The 16,097-nt window shown below is 38.2% G+C and overlaps 2 protein-coding genes across 5 annotated transcripts in view; one reads left to right on the top strand and one right to left on the bottom strand.

Moving 5' to 3' along the window:
- LOC101901508 (uncharacterized) overlaps window positions 1-8,267 on the top strand; it is a 138,400-nt gene extending 130,133 nt beyond the window's left edge. For 3 of the 4 annotated variants that reach the window (XM_005176817.4, XM_059126252.1, XM_011297992.3), the window contains one exon: window positions 28-3,409. In XM_005176817.4, coding sequence (XP_005176874.1) covers window positions 28-2,372 — 2,345 coding nt within the window. In that variant the 3' untranslated portion in view covers window positions 2,373-3,409. Of the gene's footprint in view, window positions 1-27; window positions 3,410-5,421 lie in introns of those variants that run through there. The other variant, XM_059126251.1, reaches the window with a different exon arrangement.
- Window positions 8,268-9,796: 1,529 nt separating this feature from the next.
- LOC101901672 (5-oxoprolinase) lies at window positions 9,797-15,588 on the bottom strand. The gene is made up of 7 exons (XM_005176818.4): window positions 15,217-15,588; window positions 13,608-13,896; window positions 13,225-13,537; window positions 11,672-13,159; window positions 11,350-11,610; window positions 10,092-11,292; window positions 9,797-10,027 (listed from the first exon to the last, which is right to left on the bottom strand). Exons 1-7 carry the CDS (start codon window positions 15,403-15,405, stop codon window positions 9,875-9,877), a joined length of 3,894 nt encoding a protein of 1,297 aa, XP_005176875.1. The 5' UTR covers window positions 15,406-15,588; the 3' UTR covers window positions 9,797-9,874.
- Window positions 15,589-16,097: the final 509 nt, after the last annotated feature.

The following is a 16,097-nucleotide window of genomic DNA, read 5'->3' as shown; positions in this document are numbered from 1 at the left end:
GCTAATGCCTTGTATTTCCTTGTCTAGGTGCCTTTTTGAATCCTGCCAGTCTGCCTTATAGCGAACAAATGTATTTCGATCAACGTTTGCAGTTGCTACGTGCCGCCCACCCAGGTGCCCATCCTCATGCCGCCTTATATCAGCCCTTGGCTTCACCCTATGCCTCACATTTGTATTCAATGATACCCGGTGCTGCCCTCGGTCTGGGTCCTAGTTTCCATGAACGCATGAAACTGGAGGAGGAACATAGGGCCAGAGCCCGTGAGGAGGAACGGGAACGTGAATTGCAGCGTGAGAAGGAGAGGGAACTGCGTGAACAACGAGAACGTGAACAACGTGAAAAGGAACAAAGGGAGCGTGAGCAGCGCGAAAAGGAACAGCGAGAAAAGGAACAAAAGGAAAAAGAGGCCCGTGAGCGGGAAATGCGCGAAAAGGAGCAGCGGGAGGCCCGTGAAAGGGAAAGGCAACAACAGCTACTCTCAGCCTCCGCTCATCACTATTCGAATCCCCTGTACAATCCTTTGAGTCGTAACTTTTTGGGTTCCATGATACCCAATTTAAATTTGGGTTTGCGAGCTCCTCCCGCTGGGCTACATGGTCTCTCCGGCATTTCTCCCTATCATGCGGCGGCCGCCAACCAAAGACAAAGTCCTCACGGGGCCATGGGTATTCCTGGTTTGGGTTTACAGGGCCTCGCTTCCATGCCGCATGCCAATCTACCCCATCACCTGCAACAGGCTGCATTGGGTCTAAGTCCAGCTGGCTTGGGACATCATGGCTTCTCGGCGGCTGCCCTGGGGCTGGCCCATCACAGCATGAATCTGACACACCCGCACATGTCTCCGTTACATCCGGCCATTACATCTAGCCACCAACTGCCAGCCCATTCCACATCCTCAGTCCTTACCTCGACGGCAGGTTCGGGATCCGGTTCACCGCATGGCAGTCTAAGCATTGTGAGTTCCAGTGGCGCCATGCCAATTCGGGGGGTTTCGGAAGCGAATTGTATTACCTCATTGGCGCCATCGCTGCAGTCCACGTCTAGCATTGCCCAGTCCACCTCATCGCTGTCATCCGCCTCGACGGGTCATATGTCCTCCATGTATTATTCTCATCATCATAGCCAATTAGCGGCCATGCATGCTGCAGCGGCCGCCAGTTTGCCCACAAGCCAGTCACCGCATTCATTGCCGCCTTTGGGTTCGGCTGGCCTAAATCCTTCGGCATTCAGTGCCGCCGCCCTGGCTGGGGTAGGAGGAAAATTGACACCATCCTCGGGGGCTCCAGTGTCGTCAACACAGCCCTCTAATGGCAGTCAGAAGAGTAGCGGAATGCCACCACAACAAAGTCCCCATGCCATGCGTCATCAGATTGCCAACATGGTACCACAGGCAACGGCCATGGATAAGCCAAATAATCCCGGTATAGCTGCTTCCACTCACGAGCCCACTACTCTTGATTTGACTGGATCCAATTCGAATTCCAGTAATCATGCTCCATCGACGGTTAGTAATTCGGAATCGATAAGGGCCGGACAGATGGCGGGAGCCAGCGAGGCCAATGGCTTAAGCGAGTCAACAACAACGACGGGTAACAACGACAACAAGGAGCAAGATGATTCCACAGGAGGAGTAGGAGGCGGAAATAAATCAGCACCCCCACCAACAACAACAACAAACACATCCACGGTAAATGAAATGCATTTAAGTGATAAAAAATCAGCGCAATCGCCCAGTACAACAACAACAACATCAACCACAAACAACAAGGAATCCGATGAGGGAGTCAACAATGACATGCTGCGACGCCATAGTCCAGCAACTGGCCAACAACAAGGTAAACAACAACACCAACAATTAACCACACAAATGGCAGGTCCAAACCAAGCAACAACAAATTTGACAGAAATCTCTTCCCAGCCAGCTTCTCCTGCAATGCAGGCGGAGAATGGCAAAAATTCTAAATTATCAGCTGCTCCCAGCACCACCACTGCTACCACTACTAGCACTACAATCAAGGAACAACAACAGCAATCATCATCATCGTCGTCCTCCTCGCCACCAAAGCCTGGCACTCCCTCCGCCACAACATCTAATGTTACGGCGGCCCCAACAACAACACGAACAAATCAAACATTGGCCGGCACCAACAAACAATCGCCCGAAGTGGTCTCCACAACTGGTGTTACCTCCACCACCAGCGGCACAACCTCACCACCTGTGGTGAGTAGCAGTACCAATGTGGCTGGCTCTTCGCCACAGACAAATTTCATAGATGAGGCTGCTGTGTCCAGTGCTACATCGTCGTCCAGCAATAATAACAATAATTCAAATAACTCCACCTCAGTTCAGGCTGAGGTGAGTAGTAGGTGATTATTGGTGGATTGGTAGATTCAGAAAATGATGATTGTATGTAACAGTTCAGACACATACATAGATAGTCATGCAAAGGAAAAGAAACGGATATTTCACACACCCACACACACATGCATACATGATAATTGTGTATATACATATATGATATAATATAGGGGCGCAGTTTGTTTGGGCTCCGAGAGATAGCCTAGAAAATAATGCCTTCGAAAATATTTTATTGGGGAAATTTTGGTTTGATCATCGTCTACATATAACAATACTTACTATATACATATATAAATAACAATTATTTTTTAATATTATTATTATTATTATTTTAAAAATTATAAATTTTAGTTTTGTATTTATACGGGTTTTGAGACGAGTCACACAAAAATACACACAAGCGCCGAAGAACTACCACAATTTCTTGTGTCCTTAAAGCTTTACTTTTTCATGAAACATCCATAGAACTTCATCTTCGCCCCCCTTTTCACTCCAACTACCAGCTCTACACCCCCTGAAAATATCATAAAAAATATTACTTTTTTAGTTTTTTTTTGTATTTTCATTCTTTTAATTTGTTTTCTTTTTGTTATAACTTCTTTTTTTATTATTATTTTTATAAATATGTAATGTATTAAAATTATTTTTAATAATGAACAACGCAAATAATAATAAAAAAATAATTAATCAAATTGCTTAAAAAAGAAAAAAAAACATTACAGACGCATGTTCAACATACATACATTTTTAATTAGAACATACACACACACCTACATTGCACATGTTACATACATACATAAATAAAACGTATTTAATTTTTGTTCTCTTATTATTATTATTTTTTCGTGTAATTAAGCTGTATAAGAAGAAGATGAATGGTTTAAAACAAAATTATTTGGCAATTTTAATTTTTTTTAATTTTAAGTTTCTCCTTTGATTCTTATTACCTTTTACTATTCTTACTGCTTACTACTATAACTATGACTATTACTATAATTATTATTATTATTTTGTAAAACAATAAATACCAATTAAATGTAGCCAGAAAATGTTTTGTTTTATTTTCTTATTTTTTCTGTTTTAATTCTGATTTTAATTTGAGGTAATAATCAAAATCCCCAAAAAATAGGCGACAAATCGGAATGATACGGACACTATTTACAATAAACCTCGGAGGGGCAATAATAATACAGCTCTTGGTCTGGTGGTTTGTTAGAATTAAAAAAAGTTTTAAGATTTTCAACATCTATGGAGTAAACAGTCTGGGTATTACCACAGTTGTTATGTAACTTCTGCCAAATTCGTCACATCTTTTCGACGTCCCTATAGCTTGGATACATGATTTTCATTGTTATCAGGAGTTCCGGACAAGAATAAAAGCAGAAAATGATGAAATAAATTCTTTGCGAATGGTGTAGATGGGATTATCCCGCTGAAAAGAAAATGGTTAGATGAATAGAATGGATACCACTCAAGGGAATCTTCCCGCCCTTAAGGGATCGATCCTGACTACATTTACAATTTATATATATAGTATATGGTAGTATATTTTGTTCGAGTCTTCTTCTTTTCAATAAATTGATAACATACAAAGCGAGTGAGTGGTTAACATAATACTTAGAACTTGATTCGTCTTGTTCTAACGCACAGTAATTAAAAGACTTTTCTATAACAAAGAGTAATTGTAGATGAAAACAATATTTATAATGAGGTTTTACAATTTGAAGTTTTACAATTTTTCCTCAAAGAAAGCATTTCTCTCGAGAGATCATATCCCTCAATCATGAATAACGGAAAACTAATAATTTGCAAAGATGGCAACGCTAATTGGCATTTTTCGTACCTAGTGTCGCCTATATGTGGTCCACATTTGAATTAAAAATCCCTACTCGAGGAGTTGCATATTTCGTTTCCTTTAAGATTGTTCGGTAAAGAAATTCAAAAGTGACGGGTTTTTTATACTCTCTCATCAATGAGGAGTTACACATTTTGTCTCCTTTAAAATTGTTCGCTAAAGAAATTCAAAAGTGACTGAATTTTTAACCATAATAATAAATGAATCCTCTATGCACTTTTTAGTAAACTCTCCAGTTCTAGTTGTGTATATTGAACTAGACCTATGAAATTCCTGTTTGTTAGGAATATTTTAAATTATTTGCAAACTCCCTCATGGCGAAATTATATTAGTTAATTAAATGCTAACATCTTTTTGTGTTATCCCGCGATCACCCTCTTATTGTAGAGAGCCAATTTAATGGGTAACAAACCTATGACAAAAAAATTACTTATGAAGGTCCACGTCTTCGTATAACCCCCTTATAACGGTAACTCTCAATATTCGTAATTTTGATGATTTTCGAGACATTATGGACAAGAATTGTTTTAAATTTCGCATTGGAAGATCTTAATGGGTACAATAGCCTATGACAAACAAATTGCGCATGCAGATCCACGTCTTCGTATAGCCACCATACAACGATATCTCTCGATATTCGATATTTTTATGGTATTAGAGACATTATGGACCAGAATTGTTTTAAATTTCGCATTGGAAGATCTAAATGGGTACTACAACCTATGACAAAAAATTTGCTTATGCAGGTCCGACATATAACGATATCTCCCGATATTCCCTATTTTGATGATCGTAGCGAAGTTAGTCCTCAGAATTGTTAGACATTCCGTATTTGAAGTTCGTAATAGATACTTCAACCTTTGACACAAAAAATTGCCTGTGCAGGTCCTTGTCTAAATATAACCCCCATATAGCGGTTCTCATTTAAACGGTATTTTTCGATGATCTTTTTAACTTTTTCAAGTTCCTTCCAAATGATGGAGGGTTTTAAAAGTTTGGTCCGGCCCCTATGTTCGGCCTTTTTTCTTCTTCTTTTTCTACTTGTTTAATAGTAAAACCCCTGTCGAATTAAGAAGTTAAAGTTATGTAAAGTAAGCATATCCATCTCTGGATTTTCTATTATTTATTTTTGATTCCCAGCTATGGCAGATATGAAAATGTCTTAAAAACAGAATTTAACAGATTTCTTCCATCTTTCTTTTACAGAGACGGAAACTAAACATGCCACACTACATAATGCGTTAAGTGTTAGTTTTGCAGCCGCGGCCGCAGCAGCTGCTGCTGCAGCATCATCCTCAAATAACGCCAGCAGTAGTAGTAGTAATACTGCAACGGATGAAGTGACCACAAACAATCAACCGTCATCAGTCGTAACATCGGTTACAGGGTCAGCGGGAGCTGCGCCATCCTCATCGGCTTTATGACATCATCTCTTTAAGAATCTCAGCAATTAGCAGTAGTAAAATATATGACGATGGTGGTAAAAGAATTGGAGAAATGGGAGAAAATAAACGAGACATGTCTCAAAAAGAACTAAAACAACATCATCTCCCAGAAGAAGGGGACAAAATATGGAATAATTAACCTAAACTTCAATCAATTGGAATTAATTTTGATCCATATATATTTATTTTTTATGTAAATATTTAGATACAAATTATCAGATGTCGATTTTGCTATCCAGAGATATTTGGATGGTTATTAGAAAGTACTCTGATCCGACTTTATGTATGGAAGAACTCAATAAGGCCTTTTTTAAATGAAGGATTGCAAGAGGTTTTCATTGAGGAGAAGTCTATCTCATGATACTCTTCGGGTCACATTAATTCATAAACACCATAAAAGTCGCTGACGAGACCAATGCCTTCTAGATGTTTTGATTTAGGGATACTTAGTCGAAAATAGAAGGCGACTTTAAGAAATTTCGATTTCTTGATTCAACGAAAAAGTCAATATGTTTCTCTTTTTCGATTTTGACTTTTCTAACCAAAGTCGAGTAAAAATATAGCCGCTTATGGATGAAATTCTTATGTTAAATTATAATTATCTCAGAAAATGTACATCCCCTCAAAGGAAAGATGGTCAACTTCTCATTCAAAGATTCTCTTTTAAATTGATTTGAATTTGAAAATTACTTAGAGTTCTTTCGTTTGCCGAGGTCTCTTTTCGAGATCTTCCTTCAGTGGTATAGTAAACTTCTTCTATGGAAAGCAAACTGTAAATATTATTTCGATTCTAGTAGTACTCTGATTGTTTCACTGTTAATGGCATATCTTCTTCAGAAGCAGAAAGTCCTTACAGGGACATTTCTGAAACAGAAGAGCGCTACAAATCCTTTTATGTTTTAAAAGATAAAGGTTTATTTTTAGTTCATGATTTTTTTCTTTCGTCTTCATACAATAAATATATGGATCAAAATACGTGTGATTTTTTCTACAACCACAAAATAAAACGAATTGATAATAGACTTCAAGAATTACATTCAAAAATAGCAAAAAAAGCAAACTTAATTTTTTTTATAATTTTTTCCAAAAATCTATAAAAAATGTGTAAAAGAAACAGAAGAAAAAAACGAATTAAAATTAAAGAAACAAAAATATTAATGTTTAACTATAAATAAATTATAATAAAAAGTAACATAAGCGTAAATGTGTTTAAGCACTTAACTATATATATATAATAAAAAATATTTCAAAATTATTCATAATAAAATAAAAAAAGTTAGGTTAAATAAATTCAATGTGATTTTAATAAAAACCCCAAAACAAATACTAAAAATATAAAAGTAACGGAAAATTCAAACATAAAAAAATATTTTTCTTCTATATATTATAACAAAAAACAACAAAAAAATAACTATAAATAACAAAAGATTTTCAGTGGACACATATTTTAAATTTAGTCATTATTTGCATAGAATGAAGAAAACACAAAACTATTTTGAAAATCTTGAGCCATCTGTGATAAAACGTAAGAAAGGAAGAAAAATAAAACCAACAACAACCACAAATTATAACAAAAGAAAAATATGTAAAAAAAATCAATGAAATTCACTTATTCAAAATTCAAACTTCACAAACCAGAGAATAAGGGTCACTGCAATTAGAAGAATCCAAGAAAATGGGGGGGGGGGGGGGGGGGATAATGGTAACATTACAATTTCAATTGTTTGATTAAAAATGTTCACACTATAGAGCCCTTTACATGGATAGGAAGATAAGAGAGATAAACAACTGGTAGTTTTCTCTTTCAAGACGAGCCAAAGGATCGACATCTATAATCAAGCGTTCCGCTGATATTGACGAAGTTTATCTCTTTTTTTACCTTTCAAACTTCTACTCTTCCCCCCAAATCCACAATTTAAGTTCAAAGCCAAACAATATTTACTTACATACATCTTAAGTTTGTTGCTAATTATGTAAAAAAATAACAAAAACCAAATAAACAATAAATGTGTAATTAGTCCGTTTTATATATATGTAGATATATACATAAACATAATTATTATATTATACAAAACTTAAATAATAACCCCCCATTATTTGCCGGATAATATTTTTTACATACAAACTCCCCTTTTAAGTTCCTTTATTAAAAACCAAAAAAACAATTAAATCAAAGCTACTCAAAAGAATTTTTTTATTAAAATAAAAACAAAAAGAGAGAAAATCAACTCCTCTCCTCTAGAATGCAAAACCAAATAGTCTAATAAGCTAATCCAATCAGAGTCAGTCAGTAATATTACAGCAAGTACTTACAACAATTGGTAATCAACAACAACAAAAAAATATAACGGAAAAAAGTCAGAAAAAAAAACAACGGAAAAAAATAGTTAAGCAAATAATTGAACAAAAAAATGTAATTCTCTCATCATCCCACAGACAGACACTCACTCTCCCAAAATCAATTAATGTCATAATCAGCTGTTTTGTGCAAAGAAACAAATGTAAAATAACAAAATATAAAAAATTGTGAAATACCTACAAAACAAAAATAAAACCAACTTTTGATTTTATCAAATCAATTTGAAATAAATTTCAAGAAGAATATCAGTCAGTTTGTTTGTCAACAGAGCAGGGGGATAGACCGAAATAAGAATTAATTTTTGTTCTCAATAAAAAAATAAAACTTTTTCATTGTAGAAGTTTGCCGGAAATAATGGATGCTCGAAACGACATTTTTAAATTTTGTTTCAAATTGTTTAGTCGAAATTATCTTACAATTTCTTCAATTATTTATTTATGGCATGGCGTCTAAAGGTAAGAGTACATACAGCGCGAGGCAAGAGTAAAAAAAGGCTTTTTTGACTGGCGTAAGTCATCGGCTGGCTTCTTCGTTGAGGAAAAAACGAGTTTTAGGTCGACTTAGTTAGATTTCGACCCTAAGCATTTTTGTTCTTTTCAAAAGAAGCCAGTCAAAAATGCTTTTTTGCACTCAAGGATAAATGGTCATCGACGCAAACCCTTCATAAAAATGAACTTTAAGTTCGAATAAACAATTTGAAAGAAAGTTAATAATTCTGCAGCACATAATGGAACAAACAAGATGAGCAATTAATTTTTGTTCTCAATAAAACAATATTGAAGGGAGATCAACAGCAAGTGCAGCTTCTCCGAGAATTCGAAAGTTAAATATGCCGGTTCTTCTTCGGGGGAGTATGTCTGCATATGATGGAGCATCCTTACAATGATGGAAGCAAACCTCGGTGCTTGTATTCTAAACAAGCGCCTCTTCGAATACTAGTTACCAAGTCCTTACCATGGTAGACCTCGGTAATCCAACGGAGGTGTCATTTGTGTATTTGTACCAAATACAAGTAAACGAGGAATAAATGCATTTCAACGATGATTTAGCCTCGAAATGTTCGGTGACTTTGGGAAACTCCTATTCTATGTGGTAAGTGGTGATATAGAGTTAATGCAATCCTCCAAAAAAATTCAAACTTCCTTGGACTCAATGGAGTATCTGTAAACTTAAGGAAGGCTTTAGCTTAGTCGACTAAAACCACAAATTCCTGAAACGAATACGACCAAGAAGAACAAACGAAAACCTTTTTCAAAGTGCCGATTTGTGAGACAAATCCGTTCGGATCGGTAGGATGAGGTCAACGTGATTTACTTTTTTAAGATAATTCATAAAAAACTTCATAGAAAACCAGGTATAGAATTCGTTGCTTCAAGGACGATTGTGGGTGGCAAGGGTTTTGTACCCGATCTTACAAATGAATCAGGATGTAACTCATTTAACATCAGGTTAATCTTACCGTCAGGACGAAGATTACCCTCCCTTTACTCTCTTTTTCTGATTACAAATTTTCGTGAAAAGCCAGACAGAGGAAAACAATGTTTTGCTGAGCGGACGAGAAGGAAATTGTTACGATTCAGAGATACAGACAAATTGATGGATTCGAAGCCTTGTGTATTTTCCATCGTGCTTACACCTCTTGCTAAATACTCCCAGGCTCAAGGTGGCGCCGAATGCAGAACAAGCAGATTTTTCTGGTTTTTATAACACTTAATTTTTTGTTAAAAAAAAAAAAAACTAATCAAATTTTGTTCTCAATAAAATAACACCAAAAATATGTATTGCACTTTATAAAATATATCTTTTTCAAAAACATGATATAACAATTAAAATCGAAAAAAGTCAACAATTTTTCTTAAACGGATTCCTGGGCTTGACGATATTCATAGACGGAGCCACGTTCCAAAAACAACGATATATCGTGAGACCCGTCAACATTCTTTGGTTGGTTTTCACATGATTTGGGGCCATAACCTCCGCCACCAGGAGTTTTCATGGCATAGATATCCTGAAAATGAAGCATAACATGTAATGAAGAAATACTACCCAAAGAATTTTGAGCTCCAACTTACCCCAGCATCAACATTAATGCATGTCTTGCCGCCCAACGATATAACACGGCCATCAGGTTTAAGCAAAAGATTCAAACCTCTCTTGCCGGGTTCACCACCATTCATACCATATGGCTGCAGGGTACGACGTTCGGTCAAAACAGATAATGTAACCGGTTTCCGGAATAAAATATGACGTTCCACACCTTCACCACCCTGATAGGCACCCTTACCACCCGATTCATCGGTACGTAGGCAGAACCGTTGCAAGATCATGGGATAACGTAGTTCCATGATTTCTGGATCAGTAATGCGTGTATTGGTCATATGGGTATGAACACCTCCGGCACCATGCCATTTTGGTCCAGCTCCCGCACCACCAGCCACAGTTTCATAATAACCCCATTGTTCATCACCTATGGTAATGTTGTTCATGCAACCCTGTGATGCTGCACAGACTCGGAAGGCTTTTAGTACCGTATCGACAATACGTTGAGAAGTCAGTACATTACCACCTACAACGGCGGCACCCTCAGAAGGATCCAAAATGGAATTTTTGGGTATCACTACACGAATGGGTGCCAAACAGCCCTGATTCAGCGGTACATCATGGCCCACCATGCAGCGTAAACAATAAATCAATGCCGAGAGTGTTATGGCTCGAGGTGCATTACAATTACCCCACACCTCAGTACCAGAACCGGTAAAATCACACACTGCCGATCCTTGTTCAGGATCTAGACTTACTTTAAGTTTAATGGGTGACCCATTGTCCATAAATTCTTCGGCTTCCAGGACATAGCCACCCGTACGATCGTAGGTATTTTTGGCAATTTCTTTGAGCATATCACGCACAGCCACCTCAGCATTTTGTTGTATATAACCCATATAGGCCTGGACCACATTTAGGCCATAAGAATCAATTAACTCGGACACCAATTGGATGCCTTTTTGATTGGCAGCAATTTGAGCTTTTAGATCGGAAATGTTATCCGAAAGATTACGGGTACCGGTGGCACCCTCGGCGGCGGTTGGGGTGGTGAAGCGCCGCACAACTTCATCTTCTTGGAATGTGCCATTTTCAACGATAAGGAATGATTTGAAGGAGGCTCCTTCCTGGGCCAAAGAAGTGGAATGGGGTGGCATTGAACCGGGTGTTATGCCGCCAATATCGGCATGATGTCCTCGCGAGGCCACAAAGAAGACGGGGGTATCATGACCTCTGTAAAGAAGAAGCAGAATTAACATATTTTTTAATAAAATGTAGGTCTAGACTCACTTGTAGAACACCGGGGTGATAACTGTCAAATCGGGAAGATGCGAACCTCCAGCTTGTGGATGATTGGACAAAATTACATCACCACTCTTCAGGGTCTTGCCACGTACCCTCAGCTGATATTGCACAGTTTCTTGCATGGCACCCAAATGCACGGGAATGTGGGGAGCATTGCTCACCAAGCCCCCATCGGGGCCAAATAAGGCACAAGAAAAGTCAAGTCTTTCCTTGATGTTGGTGGAAATTGAGGTGCGTTGTAGAACTCTGGAAGAAAAATAAAATATTACAACACCTTATTTTGAGTTCTGTTAGCATTCAAATTTACCTGCCCATTTGCTCGGCAATGCTCATAAAACGATGACTAAATATGCTCAGCTGGACAGCATCTAATTTCTCATCAACTTTGTTATCCTGCGAGGATTTGATATTAACCAACAAATCCCCAAATTTAGTTACTACCGCCTCACAATTGGGTTCGACCAATATCGTAGACAACTGATCTATAATTATGGCCGGGCCCGAGATCTTGTGTTTGTAGCGTAGTTTTTGGGTCAAATAAATTGGGGCCTCCAATGTGCCCTGATCAAAACTAACCATGGCAATTCCTTCATTGGCGGGTATTTCATTGCTGGCCGCCTCGATTTCCAGCTCAGGTGGTGTTTTGTTTTTACCCAAACCCCGTACTCGTATATCGTCCACAACAATGCGACGATTTTGTAAAACAAAACCAAATTCTGTGCGGTAACGATCCAGGAAGGATTTTTCGAAACCTCCCAACCAATCGGCGGTATCTTTCGCTTGGGTACACATCAAGGCACAATCGGTGCCCTCATAACGTAAGTGCAAGAATGATTCCAAGACAATTTCCTCAAAGCCTTGCTCCTTTAGGCTGGAACGGCATTTCTCCTTGAGATTTTCCAAACTTTTCTTCAGCAAAGATTCATTGTTGGCTGAAAACTCCAAACCACTGGGTTCCTGTACCTCATTTACCACATCAGCCAAGGCCATGCCATAGGCCGAGAGAATACCAGCATATTTGTGTATCAATACCTTGGATATACCCAATTCTCGGGCAATGGCACAGGCATGTTGACCACCGGCACCACCAAAACAACTAAGCACATGTTTGGAAGTATCTAAGCCCCTGGCCTGGGTCAAGGCTCTAATGGGCCTACACATGGCCTCATTGGCCACGCGAATAAAACCCAAAGCAATTTCCTCCAGGGACATTTGCTTGTTGCTTCCCTGTTCCTTCAAACTGTTATTGATCTCCGTTTGTAATTCCTCAAATTTCACCTTGGAAGCCTCATAGTCCAAAGGCTCATTTTCATGAGGACCAAATATTTTGGGGAAATATTCAGGCTTCAAACGGCCCAATATTAAATTGGCATCGGTAACAGTTAGAGGGCCTCCCTTCTTATAACATGCCGGTCCAGGATGGGCTCCGGCACTCTCAGGTCCAACCACAAATAAACCCGAACGGAAGAATAATCGCGAACCACCACCAGCTGCCACTGTGTTAATGTCTAATTGTGGTGCCTGTATCGTAATGCCGGCTGTTGTGCTCTCCACAACATGTTCATAGGATCCAGCATAGCGGGAGACATCCGTTGAGGTACCGCCCATATCAAAACCAATCAAGGGTAAATCAGTTTCCCGGGAGCCGGTTATGCCATAGCCCACAACACCACCAGCTGGACCGGATAAAATGGCCCGGGAGGCACGAAATTTGTTGATTTGTGTTAAACCACCATCCGATTGCATGAACAACACCTCCACACCCTGCAATTGTTTATCGAAGCCAGATTTAAAACTGAAAACAAATCAAATCAAATGATTAACAATTTCAAATTTTGCTACCCTAACCATAAGTTGTACCTATTTAAATATCTTTCCACATGCGGTGTCAAATAGGCCTCGGCACATGTGGTATAGCCCCGGGGCACCAATCTAAACATGGGCATGGCCTGATGTGATAATGTTATATACTCAAATCCAATCTCCTTGGCAATGGCTCCAATTTGTAGTTCATGTTCAGGACATGAGTAATTGTGGGCCAAGACCACTGCCACCGAGGTAATACCCTCAGCCTTGACTTTTTGCAAAGCCAAGCGTACAGCAGACTCATCAACTGGTGTCATTTCCAAATATCTCGAATCTCCAGCACCTTGCAGAACACGCCAGCTTTCTTCTGCGGGACGAAAAAGGAAGATAAACATAAATTATTGATATAAAAAGGATCCTTATTTCGTTTTACTTACTTCCTTTCAATTGACATTTTTCCTCCGACATAACCGGCACAATGCGACAATCTACTTCCACAACGGTTTTATATAGATTTGATGGTTTTTTAATGTCCAGCTCAAAGATTTTGGGTCTGGCCTGATTGCCAATATAGAGTAGATCTCGAAATCCTTTATTTACCACCAAGGCAACCGGATCACCTTTACGTTCGAGCAAGGCATTCGTTGCCACCGTTGTACCCATGCGTACCCAACCAATGCGTGAGGTATCTACGAGGCCCTCAGGAGTGGTGTCCACACCGGTTTCCTGGAAATATTCAAAGAAAAGAGGATTTCGATTGGAATAAAAGCAATTTTAAGAAAATCGAAACCAAATGTGTATACCCTCCATCGTATAATGAGAGCTATAAAAATTATAATAAGCATTGATTTATATCAGAATCAAATTATAATCAATTTAAAATATTTCCCAAGAATATTACTTAACACATTCCGCTTCCAGGAAACGGGTTTGGGTTGTCGAAGCATGTTTCAATCTCTTGATGCCATATACTATATATATTGGCAATCATTTGTTTATACCAAACAGTGCCAATGAAGCTATTTCGGTATTCAATTTCTGTGTTTGTTTTACATGTCAATGACCACCTCTTGCACGAAGTATTGGTGGAAACTGTAAACAAAAAACTTATTGGCGAAGTAGTGAGTGCAATTGTAAAGTGGTAAGCCAAGATATTTGTTGCCAATAATAATCTTCTTGTCCAACGTTAAGAAGACCTGCCACAAGGAAAAATTCTCTATTTTAAAATTATTATTCGATTTTTTGTTGGCAATTCAAAGCAATTTTAGTAAGAAATGATAAACTCAAAACACAAATTTGTTTGGTTTAAGACCTTGCGTTTTAAGAGAATAGACCTTTTGAGGTGATAATCTTAACCAAGATGGCCTGTTTTTTCGTGTGCCTGCTTCCAATGATTTATTATTACAGTTCTTGGCATTGGTATCCAAGTGTCGTGAAATCTTAATGATTTGGCACATTGCTTATCTCGAAAGTAGAATATTTGTTTATCTTATAATCTATGTCAACATAACCCGTTTTGGACAACTGCAAATGCGAGAACATAAATATTAGGGAATTTACATAAATATATAACAACAATTACCTTGTTCCAAATTATATGGCATTGCAAGCGGGGAATATACATGGAGAAAATCCCCTGATACAATAATTGGAATGTATTTATTGTAGCAACATTAATTCGAACTTCAGGGTCAAATAAGAATAAAAAAATCCAATCTGTGTTCCATGGTGGAAAAAGGAAGGTGTTACGGATATAATATAACCAAGCTCTCATGACTCCAATAGATTTCTTTCTTGATGATTTGGTGAATCAAAAGCCCACACATTCGAGAATATACATTAAAATTTTCCCACAAAATTAAACACAGTGTCAGCTCATTTCTTAATAGTCCCGAACAAAGTTCACAGTAAACCGTATCATCCAACTTTTCTCTAATCTCGCTCTGATCTTATATGTATATCTCCTTATCATCACACTTCATTAAATCCCCCCTCAAAAAAAAAAGACAACAAACCTTCAAGGTCAATGTCAGACACCAAACTTACCTCTTTAAGAATTCGCCGGATACCTTCTCTTGGTGCATCACTGTAGCGGGCTGGATCCTCAGACAGTAACTTCAATGTACGCACCCGACCATCCGGACATAAGCACATAACATCCGTAAAAGTACCGCCGCGATCAATGGCAAAACAATACTTGCCACCGGCACCTGCTACACCTGTTGCTGAAGACATTTCCTCGCTCTATCCGTTGTTTTGGGCCAAACTGCACAATACTTTCAACTGGAGTGCTGTGAATTAACTGAGGTAATCGTTGGATCTTAATTAGAATATAAGCAGAATTTCTGTGTGTCTTTTTTTTAAATGAAAAGATAAAAAACGATTAAACTTGGTTATCTCTGCGGGCAGACAACCGAATTAATTTAAAAGCGTTCCACGAGGTTATGAATTAGGAGGTGCAGAAAAAAACAACAATGAAGGTGAATGTGAAGTGAAATGGATATCAAAATATGTTACGAATGAATATTCAAAGAAGAAAATACAATAATACGGCGAAGAAAATGAAGAAAAGCTCAAAACAGCTGTTTAATTGCAAAGACCAACGCCGTTCATTTTTAACTTAGACGCCGACACATTTTAAAGAGGCTTCTAGATGGCGCTGGTACTTTGATTCCTTTGTGAAGGTCTTTAAAGTTCCTTCTCAAAGCCTGCATCCTGGGTATTAAAATAAGGATTTTTCAGATTATTTTGTAAACTTTTGAAAGCTTTATAATGTCTAGTTTATGGCGAATTTTTAGGATGCTCCTTTCTTGTCATGCCTTCTAGGCAAACTACAGTGTTTTGCCGATCTTTGCTGGAATATTCATTTCCCATATTCGGTTTATTCACAAAGTACTACCTCACTTTGGCTACTTGTTCTTCTTGAA

The sequence above is a fragment of the Musca domestica genome, unplaced genomic scaffold (assembly GCF_030504385.1).
Source record: "Musca domestica strain aabys unplaced genomic scaffold, Musca_domestica.polishedcontigs.V.1.1 37, whole genome shotgun sequence".
NCBI classification, from domain to species: domain Eukaryota; kingdom Metazoa; phylum Arthropoda; class Insecta; order Diptera; family Muscidae; genus Musca; species Musca domestica.
Note: the sequence above shows the minus strand (reverse complement) of the source record. Positions and strands in the feature narration are given on the sequence as shown.

Coding starts and splice junctions, on each gene's coding strand:
- LOC101901672 (XM_005176818.4), bottom strand. CDS start 15,405: ATGTCTTCAGCAACAGGTGTAGCAGGTGCCGGTGGCAAGTATTGTTTT. Junction 11,611..11,671: donor ATTGCCGAGCAAATGGGCAG/GTAAATTTGAAT, acceptor TTTTTCTTCCAG/AGTTCTACAACGCACCTCAA. Junction 11,293..11,349: donor ATCACCCCGGTGTTCTACAA/GTGAGTCTAGAC, acceptor TCTTCTTTACAG/AGGTCATGATACCCCCGTCT.